This window comes from Mytilus galloprovincialis, chromosome 9, assembly GCF_965363235.1.
Source record: "Mytilus galloprovincialis chromosome 9, xbMytGall1.hap1.1, whole genome shotgun sequence".
NCBI lineage: Eukaryota > Metazoa > Mollusca > Bivalvia > Mytilida > Mytilidae > Mytilus > Mytilus galloprovincialis.
In genome coordinates, this window is record NC_134846.1 from 86,553,668 (window position 1) to 86,579,433 (window position 25,766).

At 31.5% G+C, this 25,766-nt stretch overlaps 1 protein-coding gene across 1 annotated transcript in view; it reads right to left on the reverse strand.

The window, feature by feature from the left end:
- The window catches only part of LOC143046237 (substance-P receptor-like), a 50,061-nt gene extending 35,838 nt beyond the window's left edge, over nt 1-14,223 (reverse strand). Inside the window, exon 1 of the mRNA XM_076219286.1 lies at nt 13,587-14,223. Coding sequence (XP_076075401.1) covers nt 13,587-13,992 — 406 coding nt within the window. The 5' untranslated portion in view covers nt 13,993-14,223. The remainder of the gene's footprint in view (nt 1-13,586) is intronic.
- Nucleotides 14,224-25,766: the final 11,543 nt, after the last annotated feature.

Below are 25,766 nucleotides of genomic sequence, written 5' to 3' on the forward strand. Positions count from 1 at the left end.
AAAGAGCGAAAAAAGGTTTCTTAATCTCTTGTTGAATACATGTTTGAAATTTTTGTCGATCCTTATGTTATTCATAGCATTTCATATATCAAACAAAACAAAACAAATTTATTCTTTATAAATTTCATACGTCATAAATTTTCTGGATATACCAAAACAGTCAAAGAACGATTTTTCGGTTCGAAAGCTCATCAAATACACCCCATATATATATATCAAGCATTACCATTATTATATAATCGACAAACGATATGCGTATGTGGATATGTTGCTATTGAGATAGTATTATTTTCTAGGAAAAAAATAGTATTGGGGTTTGAATTTGAGTGATAAGCCCTATATTATATGCATAGTTTATGATCTTGGTTTAGAATATTAGAATGTAAACAAAGAAGTTTAAACGATCTCGAAAATCTACTTTGAAATATCTTGGCGTAATGTTTAATATGAATAGTCCAAGGTATACAAAGCTAATTGAATTGTAAGTAAATAGATTGTGAAGCCAGAACCGGAACCCAAACTGTCTAAAGCTTGAGAAGGAATGATGATCTGTCGTTGCTAAAACCAATGATGAAAATAAGGTCAAATTTACAACAACTTACAATTAATCTGAAACATAAATTAAATAATGCGTCCTAATCTATTTTCTTGGTTTACTTGCACTTGGAAAGCTCATCCCATAAAAATGAATGCCAAGAATGTAAGACTACTTAAACATCTTGCTCTTAGTTTTTTAAATATAAATTTCCCAAACTGACTACGGAGACCTTAATTTCGAAAGTATGTTTTAATTCATTTTAGTTCTGAAGCACTGTAACAACATATAATCCATAGCACATATTGTAAGGAAATGCCGTCTCATATAATGTATAGAAAGTGAATCCAACATTTTTCTTATATAAAATTTTAACATTGTGCTAGTGCTTTTGATATTTCTATGTGTAACTGCCATCATATCACAAATTCCCTACTTTCTTGTTAATTGATAAATGATTAAAAGATGGGTACACAATAATAAGAATATCAACCAAACAATAAAAAACTTTAAGTTAAAGAATTTGAGCGATGAAATTCAATCCTACTTTGTAAAGGATCGCTCTGATTCAAACAAAAAATTCTCTAAAACTGATATTATCAAGCTTAAGATGCTTGATTTCTTGATTATCAACATATTTGTTACGTTCGGAGGACGTGTTTTTCAACAGACTGTCGGCATTCCAATGGGAACAAACTGTGCCCCTCTACTTGCCCACTTGTTTCTTTATTATTATGAGGCTGACTTCAAGGAAGAAAGATAAGAAGTTAGCAATATCCTTTAACTCTACTTTCCGCTATATAGATGATGTTCTTTCACTAAATAATTCAAAATTTGGTGACTATGTCGAACGCATCTATCCCATCGAGCTAGAGATAAAGGATACTACAGATACAGTTAAGTCGGCCTCATATCTTGACTTACATCTAGAAATTGACAATGAGGGTCGGTTGAAAACAAAACTTTACGACAAAAGAGATGATTTCAGCTTTCCAATTGTGAACTTTCCATTACTAAGTAGCAACGCTCCTGCAGCACCTGCATACGGGGTATATATCTCCCAATTGATACGATATTCCCGTGCTTGCATTTCCTATCATGATTTTTTCGACAGAGGGTTGCTGCTCAGGAGGAAGCTATTAAACAAAGAGTTCCAAATGGTGAAGTTGAAATCATCCCTTCGTAAATTTTACGGACGCCATCACGAGTTGACCGTTATGGAATAACCGTTTCACAAATGATATAGGATATGTTCCTTACGTCGTTAATACAATCTCCTTCCCTTTCATGAATGTGACTATCTACCGGATTTGTTATCACATAAGCAACACGACGGGTGCCACATGTGGAGTAAGATCTGCTTACCCTTCCGGAGCACCTGAGATCACCCCTAGTTTTTTTGGTGGGGTTCGTGTTGTTTATTCTTTAGTTTTCTATGTTGTGTCATGTGTGCTGTTGTTTGTTTGTCTTTTTCATTTTTATCCATGGCGTTGTCAGTTTGTTTTAGATTTATGAGTTTGACCGTCCCTTTGGTATCTTTCGTCCCTCTTTTATACGTTATTATTTTCTTTCAATCTTATTAGACACCATACAACATCTTACTGTTTGTAATTTATCAATTGTAACTATCAATATTACTTATTTAACATGCTCAAAAGTGAAAATGTCAGATAATTAGTTGATCACGTTAAATGAGTTTTTTCATGTTTATTGTAAAAAAAATTCAAAGTAGTGTCTCTTGAGACAACTTTATTTTGTTTTAGTTTCAATTCGTTATCGACCAAAACCTGCTTTGTAAACGAGTTGCATGCTATACACTGACATGCTAAGGGCTGACATGCTGTGCTTTCGTTTTAAAGCTTAATTGACTATCACATGGCTTTCTGTGAGGCAAATTTACATCTATACAACATAATTACTTCCAACATTTCCGGCCTGTCACAAACACTATGTACAGATAATCAGGGATCAGCATATGTTATGGACAATGGCATATCTCATTTCTCATGCCTTCATGGCAAATTCAAGATTTTCTTTTGTGAAATACAGAAATAGGTTTATTTCAATGTAATTTCTCCATATTAGTGACAAAAATGTCTAGTGCATATATAAAATTTCGCCTTTTTCTGTGAATTCGAATATTCCAATGATAAATTTAATTCAAAATTGAAGATTTGTGATATCTAGATAGCTTACGTACTTTACTCACTATTTAATACATAAAAACATTTAGATAACATTAATGAATTAAACGAGTAGTGGTATTAACTCCAAAAGACTGCACGCAAACACGAGTTTCGGTTAAACATCAACAAGACAGCGAGTCAACAAGAAAAATCACAATAACGTACATATAATTATAAAATTCTTAAATTCTAGTTTCAACAACATTTCTATAGTGCACAAATTTTATTATACAACAGAAATACAGGTAGTTGGAAACATGTAGAACTTATATAAGTCCGTTTCCCTTTACACAATGATAAAACTGGTAATACAGTGTCTAGAAACACAATGTGTATTCTGTTTTGGCCAGAATTTAACAAAAAAACTTTTTAAAAAATACTGAACTCCAAGGAAAATTCTAAACGGAATTTCTCTAAGCAAATGTCAATATCAAAAGCTCAAACACATTAAACCAATGGATAACAACTGGTATATTACTGACTTGGTGCAGCATATTCTGATATGGAAAATTGTAAATTAAACCTGGTTTTATTGCTAGATAATATAAAAAAAACTCTCACTTTTTCAATTTTGATTTTGATATTGGGGAAAAAATGTTCATGGTAAAAATTTTATTCGTTTAAAGAATGGATTTTTATAAAACAAAACAAAAATTTTTAAAAATGCTTTTCTCGTGTTAATGATCATAATTTCTTCCATTTGTGCTGATTCCTACTGAAAATAAGAAAAACTGTACGAATCTTACTACTTTTCATACAGAAACCATTGTTGTTTTGTATCAAATATTCACACTTTATCTGCTAGTCAATAAATAGCCATCAGTCAAGGGTTTTTGATGTAGAAAAAATCTCTAATTAATCCTACCTATTTTGATTAAATTCTCAAAGCAATCTTAATAAAAATCATTTCAAAAAAGCAATTTAAATGCAGAATAGACAGTCTTCTTGCAATAATGGAGGTAGAAGTATTTGTTTAATCGTTAAATTCTTATCCGTGTAAGAATCAGACAGACGATTGAGCATGGTACTCTATATTGGACTAAGTCAGCATTTGTTTTAAACGCTTCTTTAATAACCAATGTTTTGAGACAGAATGAAGATTTGTTTTCAAGAAGTGCACCCGGAATGTTTTTGAATCAAGAAAGATAACTCTTTGAATTTACAATCATATCTTCTGGTAATGTTCCATTATTTATATGATTGTGTTGATTGATTTTTTTAGCGTTTTCCGAATACGTCTCATTTTTCAATCTGTTTTATTTTATACTGTATCTGCTTTTCTTTTTGTCTGATAAAGCGTACCAGTTCAAAGGCGAATATTTGAATCGTAGAAGGTTATGAATTCTTTATTTATATATAAGGACTATGCGGTATGATAAAGATAATGGTGCATTTAATCTGGTTGTAAAGATAGCTAAGTCTCTTACTTGTATAACAGTCGTATATAATTCATAATATTGACAATGTGTTAACAAAAACAAATAAACATACGAGGTAACAATTTCAAAAATGGGGACAAAGAAGTCAACATGTTGTTATAATCAGTATAAAACAAACAAATATATCAACAAAGAAAAACAAAAAGACAAGCAAATTAGCAAAACACGAAAGATAAAAAATATACAATAGCACAAAAAAACAATTACAGGAATTAGAAGTTCTGAGCCACGTCAAAAGATATTACCAAATATAGACTAAACCATAAAAGAAACAATTTACAGAGACAAATGAAGAACATTATAATCCGTAATTAAGATGATAAACAACGTCAGTACAGAGCATCTATAGTCCAAGATTATCTGTCGAGTTGATACGGAATATTTATCAATACGGTCTTGATATCTTCCGGTGAATCCTCTTTACAAAAAGGACGAGACGTTTTTTGACATTACCGTGGTTCATCAACATATGTGACATTTTATAAAGTCTGAGTAGCAGTTGCAAGGTCTTGAATACCGAATGAGTTGGGGAAATGAATATCTTATATGCATGTGATATTGATCTATTGTTACTAAGGTTAGGAAAATTTCAAAATACAATTTGTTTCTTTTGTCATATACTTTTGTAAAGAAACCGGGTATGTATCAAGGATAATGAGCAAAAACATCACATTTTTTCTTTAATGCAGTGAGAAAATTTCACAAAGGAGGCAGATATAAGGTATATTCATTCAGCGAAATGATCGACACACTAAACCACGACACTTGAAAATGAACCAAATTCTAAAAACAATATTAGATATTTATTCTTCATGTTTGTATATAATTTTTGTTAGATTATACTGTTTTAGAATCATTAGTTGATGTCTAATGTATCAAAAACAAATGCTAGAGCTGTTATGATATTGACTGCAGATGAACTCAAGATTTGCAAAAAGGGACATAATGATTTTCTAAATTCCAAATTCAAACGCTGCATGTTGGTTTCGGTAATGTGAAGAATCCAATTTCCAGAATATTACCCGATATTTGTGAGTAGTGCCTTCCATGCAAATGTAGTTTTCAATATATTTCATTTTTGTTTCTGTTTTAACGTCACTTTTCAGCACCGCATTTAGGCTAATTCGTGGCGGCCAGTTTTTATTGGTGGAGGAATCCGGAGACAACCACTGACCTTCGAAAGGAAAATTTTTTACTATAGCGTTGCATTCTGAACACACTTTGATGAATACAACTGATTTTGTTGTCAACACGTAATACTCCTTTTGCATGATTCTTAAGAATAGTTTACTGAAAGCCAAATCTTTAATATCGAATCTACATTTCTTCTGAAATAACCAAAAATTTGTTAACACAGAAAAACATTAATAATTAAGGAGTATATCACACTGTTTTGCATTTTTGCCACATTCTCGATTACATTATATATTTTAAAATGTTTTGTCTGCAGCTTTGCCGAAATATCTTATAAAGTACGTTTATATTAATTTCCATATGCATACGAATAGTTTATACTGCCAAGTAATCTAACAGATTACATGATGCATGGTTGTCTAATTTGTTTTATTGTCATTGTATAATAACAATTGCTAATTGGGTGAAAATATGACAGTGTTTGTTTATTTCTTTGCCTGTAATCCACCATACACTGTTGATTACTACGGAGTTGTATTCTTTAATTAACATATGTTACTGTAAGTAGTGCTATTGACATTTAACAAATAATGTCGCTAAATCGTTCTCTGTGTCGAAGGTTTCACGGTGACTTTTTGATGATTCAGAGGAAATGTTTGTTTATCGATTTTCAAAACTTAATAATTCATTTTGAATAAACAAACTCATGACAGAAAAGTTAAGGAAACTACATTCACTGTAAACTGAGTGATGGTGATTGTATATGCATAGCAGCAGTAGAAGCGCAGTTCCTATTCTTTGAATTTCTTTATCATAATTGCATTAAGAGATTATGTTTCACGCAATATTTCCGTTCTTGTCCATTAGTTACTAACGATTAACATTTAACTGCAACATTTGATATGATTCAAACAAGTTAACAATCAAAGTATCAACAATGAAGAAAAAAACTCACATGATGTTCTCGTATGAAATATGATCTTCATATCTAGGCCTGAAAGCTTTGAAAAGTACCCGATAAAACCTTGGGGTTTTGTTATCAAATACTATTTGATCATACAGGATTTCAAAATGTTCGGACTTCAATTGGTCAATTTGTTTAAATATTAATACAAAATTCAATCCTAATAAGTCTGTTATTGTTTTGGCCAAAAGGTGCTCTTTTGTACTAAAATTTGTCCACTAAAAAATTTAATCAATACGAAAGTATGGGCAAAACTGTCAATTGTTTGGCCTTTTTACCTTTTTTATTCGAGCGTCAATGATGAGTCTTTTGTAGACGAAACGCGCGTCTGGCGCAAATACTAAATATCAATCCTTGTGTCTATGATGAGTTTATTTGTATGACATATTACTTGCAATGGACGTTTATAAAGCAACAATCAATTACGTTCACGTTTTATATCCGATTGGTCTATTGACATTCAACCGAATGGCATTCAAAGACAACATGTTATAGTAAATTTTAAAAGGCTCCGACATGACAAAATGTGAACTTAAACCCATGGACCAATTTCGTTTTTGAATTGGGCAAAAACGAGCTAACACTAAGACGTTGCCCAGTGAGCTTATAATTTTCTTTAAAATAACACACTGATATGACTGCAACATGATCGAGAGACTCCTCCTAAATACATTACTCATCACATCAGCGTAGGCGAGTGTTTTTTGTTCATCACTCGCCATATCTTAATTAATTTGTATGGTAAAGTGGGCAGGTGCGTAATTTGCACACTGTTTCATCATAGAATTGTATTTAAAGGAAAAATTACAAAAATACCGAACTTCGAGGAAACTCTAAACGGAAAGTTCTTAAACAAATTTCAAATCAAAAACTTAACCACATCAAACGAATGGATAACAACTGTCATAATCCTGACTTAGTAAAGCATTGTCTTATGTAGATAATTGTGTACAACCTAGGCCTTACAGCCATGCAAATCACATCACTTGTAGAACTTTCATATGTCTCTGGTATCAACCTACTGACACTCAAAGTACCACAAAGTAAGGAAATATACTTCATACTATGTGAATCTTGTCAAAATCGTCATCAAAAGTAATGGCAAAACCAGTTTGCTTATTCCTTTGTTTACATTATCTTTACAATGCCCATGTTTTTGCATATATTGCATTATGTGTACAAGGGAAATATTCATCGTTCTATTTTTCTGTAACTGACCCCTGTACCTGGTATGAATTGCATATCTTATAGGTTTAATTAAATGTTTGTTTTATGTCCCTCATAGAGCTGTACATATTGGTTATTATGGTACTATTGTATCATTGTATGCATACGGTTAGACGTAAATTAATATTGAGTTTATTTAGATTTAATGTTATTCAATTTGTTAACATTACCACAACAGCAGCACCAAAAAACAAATACCCTCATTATGTATTTAATTCATTTCTATGGCATAGTTACATTATTTAATTGGCTCGTGTTTTATGTTTAATGAATTATTCAGCATGTCGATTTTATCTCTTTGCATAGTAAATATAAACTTAGTAACAACATTCGCTGATCAGGCCAAATAAAATAAGATAAGTATATAGTTTGTTCATGGACACGCATATTCATGTCAAATTATTTGGAGTTTAATAAGGTCTAAGTAGATTTCAGATTATCCTTTACTTTCCCTCTAACTGAAGAACAACTCGTGACAATATTTATGCAATAAGTCTTTTATAAAACCCAATGATAGCAAAACAAAAACAAACAATATAATATAAAAAATTATCATGTATGCTTGATGATGTACTTAGATGAGGTTTTGGAATAAGTGTCACATGTTCGGACTTCTCAGTGATTTTCCATATGATACAAGGTAACATATTTTGCCCCATAACACCTACTTATCTTTTAACATAAGACTAACTAGCTCATAAAAGGTCATTTTACAAATTTTAAGCAGGTTCTCGATTTTCTTTCTTTTGATTTGAGACCTAAATAATACCAATGCAAATATAAGGTAAAAGTCCGAGTCAGCCTTTCCCCGCCATATTTCAAAAAATCAAATATCTCGAAAAGGAGCTCCATGACCTATCAATATTTTTAGATTACTTTGATCCTTAACTAATAGTTACCAGGTACCAGGATTATAATACTCTTCCATTTGAAAGTATCAATTTTGAATTCTTGATTTATTTAATTATAAATTAGATCACCTAAGTACACCCTTAAATACAGTATATAATATTTATATTAAATCTATTTAATTGCTTTATATCTATCTCTGATGTCATTTGAACATCACTGGGACAAAGCAAATCTTGATTAATTTTTCTTTAAATCTCAAGACACTTACAATCGACGTGTTTCATTACAGAAGACAGAAATGATACCGATGAACTTTCGGTGTCTGTCTACTAAGGTCTCCCTAGTGACAAATCTATTGTAAATTCATTATTTGCCTCTCACTGAATGAGCAAAAAGAAAGCCCGCTTGGCATTTTCAAATCTTAATAATTAAATTAGACCATTGAACAGAGAAATGATGATTAATTATAGGGTGTTACACAAAAAGATACAAATTTAAACCATGAATATTATAAATACATAACTTGCAAGTATGGACTGACAGCTAGGACATAATATAACAGTCTATATAATTCTCCAGCTTAGCGCTTTTTGTATCATATTTTGTAAAGATTATTACGTAATATGCAGTACGGTCTTGATGTATATGCTTCCTTGAAAGCATCAATCTTTAAAGAATTCATATTTTTCAAAAAAATAAATGAAATATATTTGAACACATTTGACCAAATCATTTACCATATATTCAAATAACACAGACGGTTTCAGGCCAACGGTTGCATCAACATGCAAGAGAGACATTAATATATCAGGCTATTTTCTGTCAAGTTTAAAAAACAAAACCCGGAACATATTGACTTAGCCAAATTTGTCACAATTTTTTAAAATTTTCTATTTAAAATGCTCTTCAGTTTAATTTTTTATTTGTCCGTACAAATGTAGGACATTCAAACTGTCTTTATTCATGAGGCATTGCTGAGGTTCATGTAAACGAAACGCTCATATGGTGTACCAAACAAATAGCGTTAAACTTTATTGGTATAAATGAACAAGAAATTAGCGCCTATACCAAGTCAGGAATATGACAGTTGTTATCCATTCATTTGATATGTTTGAGCTTTTGATTTTTTCATTTGATTAAAGACTTTCCGTTTTTGAATTTTTAGTCGCAGCTCAGTATTTTTGTGATTTTACTTTTTACAAACATGATATTCGTATTGAACTAATGATTATATAAAACAAATGATGTTTGTATTTGCTAAATAATGGAATTTTCTTTATAAAAAGCGCATAACTAGCACCACTTGCCATTAACATGATATAAATATATTCAATCTGCATCAGGGTTTCAAAAATGTAATCCTGGTAAGTATTCTGAGGTTTTTCTCAAGATGACACTACTTAACCTTCTTCGGAAGAACAACGTTAAAACTTCTTTTGGAAACACAATTACAGGCACTTTCAATTTCTTCATCACATAAGAAGTTGAGGAATTATTCCCAATAAGACAACTCTCCACAAAAGACCAAATCACATACAAATAAACAGATATAGGTCACCGTACGCCCTTGAACAATGATCAAAGCCAATACAGCATAGTCAGCTATATGCCCCGAATTCACAAATGTAACACTATTCAAACGAGAAAACTGACGGCCCCATTGTTGCACTAAGTAACTACCATCCTCACTGAAAGCGCTGTACCGTCGTAATCTTTATAAAGTAGATTGTTACCTGAGCAATTCGCCTTAATTGATTCAGATATGTTTCTGTAACCGATACGCGTTTTAGTCCGATTTAACTTTAAATGATTTTAACCTCTCACAACATTCAAGTGCTTGTTAGTTTAACGGGTTTAATGTCAGCAACATTTATATTATTTTCCTCCGTAGTGCCTTCAATCTCTGTAATAACAAGTATTATGTTGAGACTTTAATGTTTATTTACTTATCAAATTAACGTCTGTTTTGTTAGTCTATGCACGACTCGTTGACTCCGTTTTCTCTTGTTTGTGTACTGGCTTTTGGACTGTGAGGTTTTGTTTTGTATTTTCAACTGTTCATTGGTGAGGGTGATTTATAACAATGTAAACATTAATCTAAATTATAAAAAGTCTAAAATAAACAATATACCGGGCATGGGATCGATAATATGTAGTTTCGTTTCGTGTGTATTTTAGTTTAAACGCCAAATAATTAACTGCCGAGTTGTCCTCCGAAGATCTCCGATTGCCATATAAGCGATATAAACATAAATATAGATATAAATAGATATCCGACTCGTGCATTTTGAGTTTCCTAGGTCTGTTTGGTTTCATATTATAAGATAAAAATATATGTTATACTCCTCGTTTTTACCTGTATAAGAATGATTTTTTTTGTGGAACGAATCAGTTTGTATTTCAAAAATATGATGTTCTCATTTAATCTCTGTCTATATATAAAAACAATAGATGTTAGAAAAAAAAACAATCAAGACCGCGGTAGATGTGAAAATTGTAGTTGCTAATTTTCTTTATAAATAGCAGATGCATGGCTGGCATCACTTGCCTTTAACAAAATTTAAATATATGAAAGCTAGGCGCCTTCTCGTTTTATTAGAGTGTCACTGATGTGTCTTTTGAAAATGAAACGCATGTCTGACGTTCAATATATTAATCCTGGTATGTATTATGAGTTTGTTTTCAAAATTCAACAACTTAAACTTATTTTTGAAAACACAATTGAAACTTGTTTGGGTGGACACAAAACAAATACTTCTTTGGATGGACACAATTACAGGCACTTTGAATTTCTACATCATTGTTGAATTATGTCACAACTACTATCCTCAACGACAACACTAAAAGGTCCTCATCGTGAGATTGTAGATTGTTACCTGATCATGTCGTCTTTATTGATTCCAGATATGTTTCTATAAGTATGTTTTGATCGTTTTAACCCGATTTTGAATTTAAAGGATTTTGACCCCTTATCAGCTTTGATTGTTTGTTAGTTGTATGGATTGTCTGTCAGAAAAAAAATCATATTATTTTCCTTCGTAGTGCTTGACAAATCTACACGTATTATGTTATGACTGAAATATTTATTTACTTATCAAATTGACGGGTTCTGTTTTGTTTCCTTATGCACCTAGCATCCGCTTTCTTCCTTTCGTGTTCTGTCTTCTCGATTCTATATAGCTTACTATGTGGTATGGGTGTTTTTCATTATTAAAGGCTGTAAGGTGACCTATAGTTGTTAATTTCTGTGTCATTCGGTCTTTTGTGGAGAGTTGTCTAATTGCCAATCATACCACATCTTCTTTTTATATATCTGAAGCTTTGTTTTGTTTTTTCTATCCTTCAATGCATCGCAATTCATCAAATGTTAAATAAAAGATAAACACATTTAATGAGTTACATCAGCCTTGGTTTGCAAATAGTAATATGAAGGTAATTTGCCAAACTCATTTATTTCAATTACGAGGTAGTCGGGTATGGTGAGGGTATGTATGTACATCAACTAAATCTAAGGTTATTTTTCATTGTCTGTCAACGAATAATGAATGTAAAAACGTATCCAATTTCTATATGATCTTCCAAGGCATACAGATAATTTACAAAGAGGACCATCTATACGAAAGCATTGGCATGGGATATTTTGTAAGCGCAAAGCAATATCTCTACCTAAAAGTTCGTACACGGGATAAATGTTGGTAAATAAATATTCTTGTCCATCAAAATCAAAAAAAAATTACTTTGAATTAAATGCTGAATATATCAGAATAATCTATGCTATGAAAGTATGACCAGCCTGTATACAAATTCCCCTTTGGTATATCTTCTCTCATGTTGCCACTATATAGTAAGGTTCAATTATCATTCTGATAAAATTTATTAAATAGTATTCGCATTGAATTTCAATTACACCGCGAACCCTCCGACTCAATTAGTATGAAATAAACATAGGCAACGAAATAACCTTAACGATGCACAATCGTTCGCAGTATTAATATTTCATATAAATGTTTGAACCACTTAGTGAAACTGGTTTTAGATATTCATAAGCATTACTATCTCGTGTTGATTGTTTTTGTAGGCAAAAATGGTTTACACGGGTTGCAAACATTTGATTTTGTGCAGTCTTGCCAGTTGTATCCATAAAAACTTTGTAATACTTTTTATTAAACTTAACTGAGAAAGTAATGACGAGCTAGAATTTTCTCCATTCCTGTCAAAATTATTTTTATCCTGGCATATTTTATCTGACTTTTATGTTTGTCAATACATTAATGTCATTCAAAAATGATCGGTCAATATATACATTGTACTTATAGCATTTAAGTGCCGATATAGCTCATTATAATAAATTCATACATTTTTTATATATAGTACTAATAAAATTAATTATGTTTTAACCTTCAGGAATGATCAGTTTTCTGGTTATTCTGTTGCATTATATAACTGTATGGTGTGTATGACCGCAGATAATACCTTGCAAATCACACACAAGTTCATTTTAACTCATCAATGTAAATATAACGGAATTTGATGAGACTGTCATCAAAGTGAGAGGGTTAGCGCTATAAAACCAGGGTCAATTTACCATTTTCTGCATTTAAAAATTCCTGTACCAAGTCAGGAATTTGACAGTTCTTGTCCATTCGTTTTTTGATGCGTTTCGTTACTTGATTTTGACATGTCATTATGGACTTTCCGAATTGATTTTCCTCTATGTTCAGTATTTTTGTGATTTTACTTTTTAAAACATAGTTCTATTAGAACATGGCTGACTACACAGTTTAATGTACGCACATATGTTCCGCGCGTCAGACATATTTCTTTCTTCTTATTTCAGGATAAACATATACTTATCAAATAGCTCTAAATCAATGACAAAATAAATTTACTAACAATTATACGAAACATAGATTTAAAAGAAATGACCATTGTGTTTCAATTGATTGAATCATTGTTCTTTTTTTCTTTTTCTATGATTGTTGATATATATTTTCTTTTCTTTTAGATATAGGTTGCAAAAATCTAGGCATTAACATGTACGTGAAAGTTAGAATTTATAAGCGATTTATCAAATTAAAAAACTGTTTAATTTATCACATACATTTTTACTTTGAAACTAATATTTTCATTCATTCAGCAATCACGTTTTCGTCAAATGCGTAAAAGATACAAAAATCATGTTGGACAATTGTGGGGCATTAGTTTATAACAAAAATTAATTGCTTACTGTGGAATACAACGTAACTTACTTTGTGTGAAGGTATTTATTTTACAGAAGAATTTTCCTAATACCCATCCTTCCGTCACATCATCAACAAGCGTCACCCAGGTACAAGAAATCGTCACCATTAAATCTGCTACAGCCAGGTTCACAAGGTAGTAATTAGTTGTTGTCCACATAGTATGGTTTTTAATAACTACGATAATTATCAAAATATTGCCCAAAACTGAGAACAAAATGATCACAATAAACAATATAATTTTAATAATAATTTCCCATGTTGGAACGACTTTAAGTTCTCCAACATACGGCATGTCACTGTAATCTTTTTCGTCCAACAAGAATTGTTTACAATCCAGTACATAAAGTTCATTTTGACTGTCATTATACCCACATTTCGTATCATTCATAAAGTTATATCCGTAATCATCCATTTTTTATTTTGATTTTACTTTAAAGATTTGTACTTGAAATCCGATTTCGCTGTGATTGCGGTTTTCGCTTTGCTCCTTCGGATGGTAGTTATCGACAATGGTTCAGCTGAATCAATATCAACTTTCTCCTGTCAAATGTTGTTGACTTCTGAAGATGAACAAGAGTTAACACCATTTGACATGCAGATGCCTAGTGAAACGATGACACGGTGAATAGACTTCAATCTGATCAATAATATGTATGATTGGTAAACCATAAAAACATACGGAGATAAACACTGCTAATTCTGTTTATCTCGTAACAGTGTTTAATTAATATTTGTTCAGATAACGGCAAATTTGTGAAGCTGTTTTCAGCGGATATCATTTTCAAATGTACATTAGTTTTCGCTAGTGAAATCATACATTGACTTTGACTCTGAAAGTTATTGCTTTGATTGATATCTTTTAAACAATTCAACCACAGAACAGAACTTAAAACTAACTACAAATGCCATTAAGATATAATAGAATAATAGATATGATTTTATGTAAACCATAATTAAAGAACGAAGAACAGTTATCGTCTTTGTTTAGTACTTACTTTTAATTTTGATTGTCCGCTATTTTATGTTTGAAACTTATTTGTAGAATTTATATAAAAAAAACTAATAATTTAGACCTGCATAATTCCAAAAAGATATTTACTATGTCTGTAATGTCTCACGGTAGGATGAACATTTCAGCTTTCATAAGTGTCTTGAATATAATTTATATTGAAAATTTAATATTTTTAAATTACCCTACAATTTGTTAACAATTGTATTCGATTATAATCTTAAAGTGCAACCTTAATAACGTGCTTTGAGTAAATAGATATCTTATTTAACTTTATTTGTTTTGTCTATGTGTCTAACTGTCTTAAAACGCAAACTCTGATTTAATTACAGTTGCGATGAATTCAATCTCAGAACTGTATTACATAGACTTGTTTGAATTGTAGCAATAAAACGTTTATTCTAAGAATTCATTTTTCCAGTTTAAACATACGAGAGTGGTTACATTCATAAATAAAAAAATACGTTAAAAATGTGGTTATAATTTATAATAAATCAGTAAAGTGAAGAGTGATTTATGACTTTATAACACATCTTGGCTTTGAAGTCATGAAGAGAAAACAACCATAACATATGTGTTAGCTGTCAATCTTCCGTATTTATATGATATCACTTTGGCAGTTAATTGTTTTCTTTTGATGTCTCCTTCCAATAAAACCGATTTGTATATTTTAATATATTTACCTATTGGTCATTCTATAAGTTTCTTGTCAATCTTTGAAAACCGTTAATTCATTGATTTATAATCATATAGTTTGTGCTTTTAACTCATATGAAACGAGTTTATTAATTGGTTTTTATTTTTATTCCTGAAGAATTGTTGGACCTATACATGCATATTTATCACGAATATATTAGGAATAAAACACACGAAAAACATGTCATTCCATGAATCTAACAAATTATCTATCGAGTTTGGTGTCAAATTAAAAGGGGCACTAGCTGTCAAATACATGTTCCCCGATTTGACTCAAATTCTCATATTCGACTTACAATCCATTATAACATATATTGAAATATAAAAAAATATAAAATAAAGACAGTACGATATATAAACTGGAAATTATTAATATGCATTTCCTATGTACTTAGTCTAAATGACATCTAATTAACCATCAAGGTGACATTTCGAAGACTTCGTTTATATTTCCCGTTGTAAACATAAACATAGATATCCGTAGATAGCGAACTCGTGCGATTGCATTTTTCTAGGTTTGTTTCATTTCATATCATAGATTACAACAATATGTTAATTATCATGGTCAGTGTGTATAATGATTGAGCATAATACCTTAATGCTCTATCCACTATTTCTTCTTGTTAAATTTTACCCCAAACTTCAGATATTTTATCCAAATAATGCTAGGAGTCATTCTAAACATCCCAGCTACATATTGTATAAAGCATTTTAGGTAGTCTGCTGGTTGGCATGCATCACTATTTTGTATCGTAAATTAGTATACTAAACTATTCATAACTTTAGTCCATACGTACTTATCTGTTTTGTTTGTAAGTCTTTATAGTGACTTATTTCTTACAGTTTTTTTCACGATTTGTATCTTAATGAGATTGTTTTATTCTATCAGGCATCTCACTTATTCAATGAAACATTCTCCTCGTATGTCAATCTATCGTGTGAATATACCAATATAGATTTCACCTGCATTCAATGAGAAGGATAAGGAAAAAAGAATTGATAAAACATTGTGTTTTTTTTTAATTTATCTTTCTCTTAAAACCGTTAGGAAGTTATTAAAAAAACGGAAAGGTAATTGTTTACTAAAATTGTATCATTTGCCGAGTCAAAATTCGTTATATGTATAAACCTGATTGTTATCAACATAAAAAAACACATTATAAATTTCATGCGTCCGAAGCATTTTTCTGTATCTGCCTTCATCAGTATCGCTCACAATCGAATATTTAAGAGCCGATGATATATAAGAACCACAACAGTAGAAGAGTTTTATGACCAAAAAGGATATAAATACAAACACATCTAAGGACAACGATGTCTAAGTGAGTTGAAACCTTAGTTACCTTATAATTTCAAAATTTTGAAATCAAATCATTTTAGAGAGTTTTGTTATATATTATGCCAGTACCGATTTCAAGATTGCTGTGCTGATGATACCATCGGGGGACTGATGGTTTACTTGCAAAAGACTATGGAGTTTATACATTAGCCAAATAACAGCATCCTATTTAGTGCAAAGCATTGCTGGTCTAAAACGTGATGATTATTTCAAATTTCAATTGTTTTAGTAAATTTCTGCATTGATGAATATGCTTAACGTTAATGATTTGATTGAATTTCAAAACACACATCGAACTTCCAATAAATTATCGCTTTGGATTAGACTGTCGTTTCACTTAATTTTGTGATCATTGGTTTTAAAAATTCCATAATATCAGTTTAGAGGTCTATTAACCCTCTCCCTTTCACACCAGTACAGCTTACCGGTGAAACCAATTTCAAGATTTTTTTGGGACATTTAGACTTAATGTGCATCAAACCTCTATCTTTATTAGTTAATAAACAAGTCGCCCCTTACTGATGTGTACTTTTTCTGTAAAAAACATTTATTTTTCTTCGAATTTTGAGGAATATTCTCAAAAAGAATTAAACTGCTCTTTTAAGAGGATTTATGACTTTTTTCAATAACTGTGCAGTGAGTTTTTGAAGAATAGTATTAAACTAATAGTTCTAACTTGTACACTAGTTGCAAATGTAATTTTTAGTGTAGCAGCGCAATCACAAACTTGAAATACGCTAAAAATCTGAAGTCATCTCTTAAAGATATTATAAGAAAAGAGACAAAAACCGCTAAAATATTCTGATTTTTTTTTTGCAAAGTTGAAATAGATGTAACAAAACATGGTTTCGTAAGTGTTGCGGTATACTAAAGTTGAAAACACTTTTGTTTGAATAAAGGAACATGTATATTTCAATGACAAAATGACATTTTAAAGAGTGGATTCCTCCTAGATTTGCGTAAAAATCATGCATTTGGCAACAAAAATTGTCATCTGAACACATAATTCCAAAAAGAAAACAAACTGGGTGAGAATCTTTATATTATTATTTTTTTTTTTAATTTCTTCCGTATTAGTAGACTGAAGTACTTAAAGTTCAATAAATTTACTACAATGCCAGTGGCGCAGGGGTACACTGATCTATCCCAAGGCGCTAAGATTGAGAGTTCGAATCCCACTGCCGGAGTTAGAAAATTAATTTCCTATATTAAATGTAACTTAACTTAACTTTACTTTCAATTTCAAAACGGAAACCTTCGAAATTTTTTTAAAAGAATGTGTGTGCAAAATTGGCCCCCTTTTTTACCCCCTTTGCTCCATCGGGCTCGGTCAAGGGTGTCCCAGATCAAGCTAGCATTGGTAATTCAATAAATTTTCCCTTGTAAAAACAAAGTTTAGGTTGCTGATTGATTGAAAACGAATTAGACAAATAACTAGGGTCCAAATTTGAAATCGTAGAAAAAGAGCGTCTAAAATCGTTTATTTTGAATGTTACGGACATCGATATTTCAAGGTCTCTAGCACGTTATGCGTCTATTTATACCACTATGATAACTTTATGACTACAACAGACTCGAGGCATTGTGTTTCCACCAAAACCTGACTCTATTAGCCCACCAATATGTCTCTGCACGACTTTTTGCCCAGTGATTTCGTATTTTTTCACTTTTTCTCCAACGGTCACGTGACTTTTAGAAATATACCACGTGACCAAAAAATGACGAATTATCTTCAAACTTAATTTTTTGAAATATTTTACCAATTGTCTTTCATTTGAGCCCAACATGACATGTGTATGACCATTGATGCGAATGCTGTATTCATTTAAACTTTGATAATGTATTTTCGATAAGTAAAGGTCTACAATGCATGAAAGGGAAAGGGTTAAGACATTTACATTTTGATTGCGTGTTCAAAAATACGTACTAATGTCACTTGAATTTAAACTTTGAACTTAAGTGTCACTTGAAATTCAACTTTGCACTAATGCTGTCATACTGTGAATATAGGAAAACAGCTTTCTAAGAAATATATTCAAGTCATCATTAGCAGAATCTTTTCGTAAGAAGGCTGACATTATGAGTGTTATGAATTGATTTAATGATCATTTTGACGTCATAGGTTCGATGTTTTCATTGCAGTTTCGATTTACAGTCAAATGGATGAATTATGTATATTAATAATTGTCATCTGATTTCAGTTTTCCTATTAGAAATGATTTCAAACAATGTACCTTATAGTCATCACAACTCCCTTTTACAAAAAAGAAATACACAACTGATTGATATCTATTATAAAATAAAGGCAACAGTAGTATATCGCTGTTCAAAACTCATAAATCTATGGACAAAAAACAAAATCGGGGTAACAAACTAAAACTGAAGGAAACGCATTAAATATTAGAGGAGAACAACGACACAATATTAAAATGTAACACACACAGCAACGGACTAAGCATTAGACAACATCCGATGAGAATAACCAATATAACATTAAAACCAAATACATGAATTTGGGATAGAAAAGCTTTTTAACTTTCGAATGGTAAAAGGTAATTTAGGAGATCAAGTGTACCAATGTGTTATAGAACACCGATTGAAAATAATTTTGTTCTTCTGATTCAATACATTAATCCTTAACATTGTGGTGGTGATATTTTTTCCTCTTTTTTACGGGTTATGTATTTCTCCAAGTTCGATAGGTACGTGTCAGCAATGACCTAATGAATACATTGAACATTGGTCTTCACTTTAAAACGTACTTTTAAACAACCCATGATTTATTAGAATTATAACATGGCTTTGTGTTCAAAGTAAAAGAAAAGCGTTGTATTAGAATAATATACAATCTGCTAATGAAAGTAAATTCAGAGTTACAGTTATATAGATAGTGTCTAATGAAGTAGACATTTGTATCCCACACTGCAAAATAATGTTTTATTTGCTGGTATGGATTTTTGAAAAGATATTATATATGTTCAGGAATTTATTTGTTCTATATTCCTGTCGTGTAATTTTGTCCTTTTAATGTTATATTTAACATTGCCATAAAACCGCGAGGTTTGGCTTGCCACAAAACCAGGTTCAACCAACCATTTTTCTTTAAATGTCCTGTACCAAGTCAGGAAAATAACAGTTGTTACCTTATAGTTCGTTTCTGTGTGTGTTACATTATCGTCTGTTTTTTTTCACATTAGTGTCTCTGTTGTGTCGTTGTTTTCCTCTTTTAGCTGATGTGTTTCCCTCGGTTTTCGTTTGTAACCGGATTTGTTTTCTCTCAATCGATCCATCACTTTCGAACAATGTCTCACAACAGAGCTTGGAATAAATAAAACTACTGGTAACCCTACATATTCTTTAACATCATTTACCAAGGACGAAATTTTACAAAATCATAAATCTGTCCTTCTTTCTTTTGGTATCAACATCAAAGAAAACGAAGAAAATTTACCTTCCTTATAATGGATACCTAAATTACACAAAACTCCATATAAAGAACGATACATAGCTGGTTCTTCAAAATGTTCGACTAAACATCTTTCTAAAGTATTGACTACTATTCTTTCTATAGTTAAAGATGGGCTTCAAAAGTATTGTGATGAGATATATTCTACCACTGGTGTTAACCAGATGTGGATTCTCAAAAATTCGAAAGATCTACTGCTTAATCTTCGATCACAATCTTTGCAATTTTGCAGTAACATAAAGACTTTTGATTTTTCTACGCTATACACTACTATTCCCCATGCTCAGTTGAAAGATCGACTTCACCATCTCATAAAACAGAGCTTTTTCTATAAAAATGGGAATCGTAGATACAAATTTCTGGTTTTGGGTTACACTAATTCATATTTTGTCAAGAATCACACTGAATCTTCAAGAAAATATACTGAAGATGATATTATCAAAATGCTGGACGTTTTGATCGACAATATATTTGTTGAGTTTGGAGGATTTATATTTCAACAGACAGTCGGTATTCCAATGGGTAATAATTGTGCACCTCTACTGGCCGATTTGTTTTTGAACTCGTATGAAGCAGAATTCATTCAGAACCTTCTAAAAGACAAAAAGAAAAACACCTTGCGAAATTCTTTAATTTTACTTTTCGATATATTGATGATGTTCTATCATTGAATGACCCATATTTCAGCCAAAACTTACATCTCATATATCCCAGCGAACTTGAAATTAAGGATACTACTGACACTAGAAGGACAGCTTCATACCTTGATCTTTTCCTCAATATTGACGCAGATGGACGACTCCACACGAAAATCTATGATAAACGGGACGATTTCAACTTCCCAATTATCAATTTCCCATTTCTCAGTAGTAACATACCCTCTGCCCCTTCGTATGGTGTTTACATATCACAATTGATACGTTATTCTCGTGCATGTTCACACTATACAAATTTCATATACAGAAGTGTGCTCCTTACACAGAAACTGCTTCAACAAAGTTATGAGGAGGACAGATTAAAATTGACACTCCGTAAATTTTATGGACACCATCACGAATTAGTTGATCCATATGATGTGTCTTTGACCAAACTAGCTAAGAACATTTTTACCACATGGTAGATTGTGGTTTGTCATTACGTCGTCTAATCTTTTATTTACCGAACGTGACTTATTCCCGATTGTGACTGTTTTGATGAGTGTGAATTCGCATTACTATAAGACGTGTTACGGTACTTATCTATCCCAAATTCATGTATTTAGTTTGATGTTATATTTGTAATTTTCATCGGATTTTGTCAAATTGGTTGACGTCTTTTCTATTAAATTCATGTGTTATGGTAAAGAAAATTAATCACCGCCTTCATTTATTAGTTTTGATTTTGTTCAACGTAATCTGTACGATTTTTATGTTTGAAGTTAGATTCAAAACAAACCGGACATATATATAACATAGTTAATTGCTATTGATTAATATTGCAATGTGCATTGTGTTTAAATGTAATATCAGTATTTAGTTCTATTATAATCTTAATTCAATCCTATTTCTATCTTATTTTTTAGAAATAATTTTTCAAATATGACGTCATATGTGTGCTGTTTCAGAAATTCAAATGTCTGCATGACGTAATATTGTACCTTTTCAACACTTCGTATGTGACGTCATGATTATGACTTTGTGCGTTCAGGCCTGGTTTGTCACTGAGTCGGATGTGTCTATTTTCTGTGTTGGTCTTCAATGCATTATGTATTATGGTTTTGTTTTCTGTAATTAGTTAACGTCAGTTTGATCATGTAAATCTTTTATATTCATTTGATAAAATTTACTGTTTGCAACAGCATAAATTGTTCTATATAATAAGGATGTTCTTATCACAAGCAAAAAACCCTAGCCGTATTTGGCACAACTTTTTTCAACTTTTGATCCTCAGAGCTGTACAACTTTGTCCCCCTTTTTTTGACTTTCGAACTTTTATACCTGGGCGTCACTGGTTAGTCTTGTTTGGACAAGGCGCGTTTTTGACGTAATGAATTTTAAATCTGATGCCTTTTGTTATCTATTATTCATGTGTTTCTATGCCTAATACGTTCTGCTATTTATTTGTATTGTAGTCCTGTATTATTATGTTGTCATTTTAATGTTATATTTAACAATGCCATCAAAGTGCGAGGTTTGGCATGCCACAAAACCAGGTTCAACCCACCATTTTTTTCTTTAAAAATGTCCTGTACCAAGTCAGGAAAATGGTCATTGTTATATCATAGTTCGTTTCTGTGTGTGTAACATTTTTACGTTGTGTTTCCGTTGTGTCGTTTGTTTTCTCCTATTTTTGAGTGTGAATTCACATTACAATAAGACGTGTCACGGTACTTTTCTATCCCAAATTCATGTATTTGGTTTTGATGTTATATAGGTTATTCTCATCGGATGCTGTCTAATGCTTAGTCCGTTGCTGTGTGTGTAACATTTTAATGTTGTGTCGTTGTTCTCCTCTAATATTTAATGCGGTTCCCTCAGTTTTAGTTTGTTACCCCGATTTTGTTTTTTGTCCATAGATTTATGAGTTTTGAACAGCGGTATACTACTGTTGCCTTTATTTATATAATAACTGAAATTTACAAAGTGCTTGAATTACTTGAATTGTTTGTGTTTCTGTTATTCCTTTTGTTTCACTTTAACAAACTCATCGTACATATCAGGCTCCAAAATTGTACGTCAGACGCCCGTATTGTCTACTAAATATTTAGCAGTTACACTCGAATTACATGGTTATAAGGCCGAATAAAGCACAACGATGAAGAGTATTTATATGTAAGACCAAAATTCTAAAAGGGTTTTAGAAGCTAAGATAATGTATTACTGGGGTCGAAAATTCTTAGTATTTATTTGATAGTCTTTACGAAAATGAGACGTTCAAATGCTATCAGGTATACAAGCATACACAGAATAAAATGTATAATTACTACTATACTCATCAACAAAACATTTTCAAACTACACATGTGATAACTCTTACATAATAAAGTAATATAACAAAACTACCGAAATCCGAGGAAAATTCAAAACGGAAAGTATGGTAGAGACGTTATTGTTATTACACAGAACTTGACAAATAACGTATTACGACCACCTACGCTTTGAGAAATAACCAATTAGATTATCATGTAAGGCAGATACTGTTTATTACCTTTGGGTGTCTTTATTTGTTATATAATACAATATTAAGAGGTTAAATTTCTATTATGTATTACAAAATTCCCAAATCAGTCTATAACGCAGTCTAGTAATGTTATTAGGAATGGAAAGTAGATAAATGTAGCCACACATTCCGTTCTCTAGCTGGAGCTATAAAACTTATAATATGTGCATATTCTCTCTTTGAACTCATTTCAAGGAGGTGAACATCAACAGTTTGTGAGAACAATTTGAATACCATCATCTTTGGTGTAAAATGTTTCCTTAATGCATCAAAGAACATTTATTGCATTGTGTACATAACGTTTCATACATTGTAGTACCACTTGCTCTATGTACTTAACACTATGAAGAATTCATATTTTGTCTGCGATAATATAAAATATGATTGTAACGTAAACTTATTCTTATTATTAGGTCTTTCCACTTTTCCGTGGAAAGACCTATTGGTTTTCTTCTGATTATTAGGTCTTTCCACTTTTCCGTGGAAAGACCTATTGGATTTCTTCTGATTATTATTATTATTATTATTATTTTTTTTCTTCCGCCAACTTTTTTTTCCTTCGCAGTTTTTTTGTTTCGCAAGATGTCGCTTAGAGATATGGCACATGATATCGAACAGTTATTACGCTTTTGTAACTGACACCGCGTAACCAAAATCTTTTTAATGTAAGAGTTATCTCCCCGAACACTGTTTTTCTTGTTATCGCTTAATCTTCGCAACCGTATAAGAAACCGACAAATTTATTTTACCAAATTGCTCGTTATATCCTCAGGATGATTTGATTCATTTTGACCGAAGCTATCCGGAGACTCCATATGAGAGTTATTTCCCCTTTTATATTTGATATAAGTGATATGCATTTTTAACTGGAAAACCATAAGTGGTAGAGGCCTAGGGTCTTTTGATTTGAGGTCCTTGGTCCAAAAAAATCAAAATGAGGTCAAGGTCAAAGGTCAAGGTCATGATTAAAATTTTGATTTTGGCTTGTTATCTCTTATTTTCAGAAGTCATACAAGATATCGACAAAATAATTTCACACAATTGTTGGTTACGACATGTCGTAACACATAAATTTTAGTCGAAAGGGTACGTAGACATTTGACGCAAGTTTTCCCCCTTTTTATATCTAATATCATACGTATGGTAATATAACTCATTAACAATATAAAGTAGAGGACTAGAGTCTTTTGATTTGAGGTCCTTGGTTAACCTTGAAATTGAGCTCAAGGTCATATGCTAATTAAACGTTCTAGATTTTGACCTTTGCTTTTACCTCATATGTACACATGAATGTACACATGATAAAGCCATGGGACTTTTTGCATTAAGTTGTAAGCAATGTGACCTTAAAAAACACAACCGGAAGTGACCTTTTGTAAACCGAAAGTAGCTTTTTTTGTACTAAATCAATGTAAAAGTATATAGAACCATATATTTTTGGAATCAGTGTCAAGTAAACTATCAAACAATACCGGAAGTAAACTTTTTAAACCGGAAGTAAAAGATTATCTCCCTTTTCGATATATTTTTTTTATAGAAACCATATATTTTTTTGAATAAGCGTTCAATAAGCTGTCATTTGGCGCTAAAATTGACATTTTAAACCAAATTGTAATATTTTTATATAAAAAAGGTCTTAACTGGTGGAAAGACCATCAATGGTTCTCTGAACAATTGGTTTTTAATTATTATTTTTTTTCTTCCGCCAACTTTTTGTTCCTTCGCAATTTTTTTGTTTCGCAAGATGTCGCTTAGATATATGGTATATGATATCGAACAATTAATACGCTTTTGAAACTGACACCGCGTAACCAAAATCTTTTCAGTGTAAGAGTTATCTCCCCGAACACTGTTTTTCTTGTGATCGCTTAATATTTGCAACCGTATAAGAAACCGACAAATTTCTTTTACCAAATTGCTCGTTATATCCTCAGGATGATTTGATTTATTTTCACCGCAGCTATCCGGAGACTCCATATGAGAGTTATTTCCCCTTTTATATTTGATATAAGTGATATGCATTTTTAACTGGAAAACCATAAGTGTTAGAGGCCTAGGGTCTTTTGTTTTGAGGTCTTTGGTCCAAAATAATGAAAATGAGGTCAAGGTCAAAGGTCAAGGTCATGTTCAAAATTTTGATTTTGGCTTGTTATCTCTTATTTTCAGAAATCTTATAAGATATCGACAAAATGTTTTCACAGAATTGTTAGTTGCGACATGTCGTAACACGTAAATATTAGTTGAAAGAGTATGTAGACGTTTGAGGCGAGTTTTCCCCCCTTTTATATCTAATATTAGTAATATGGTAATATAACTCATTAACAGTTTAAGGTAGAGGCCTACAGTCTTTTGATTTGAGGTCCTTGGCTGATGACCTTGAAATTGAGCTCAAGGTCATATGTAAATTTAACGTTCTAGATTTTGACCTTTGCTTTTACCTCATATGTATACATGATAAAGCCATGGTTTTTTTTGCATT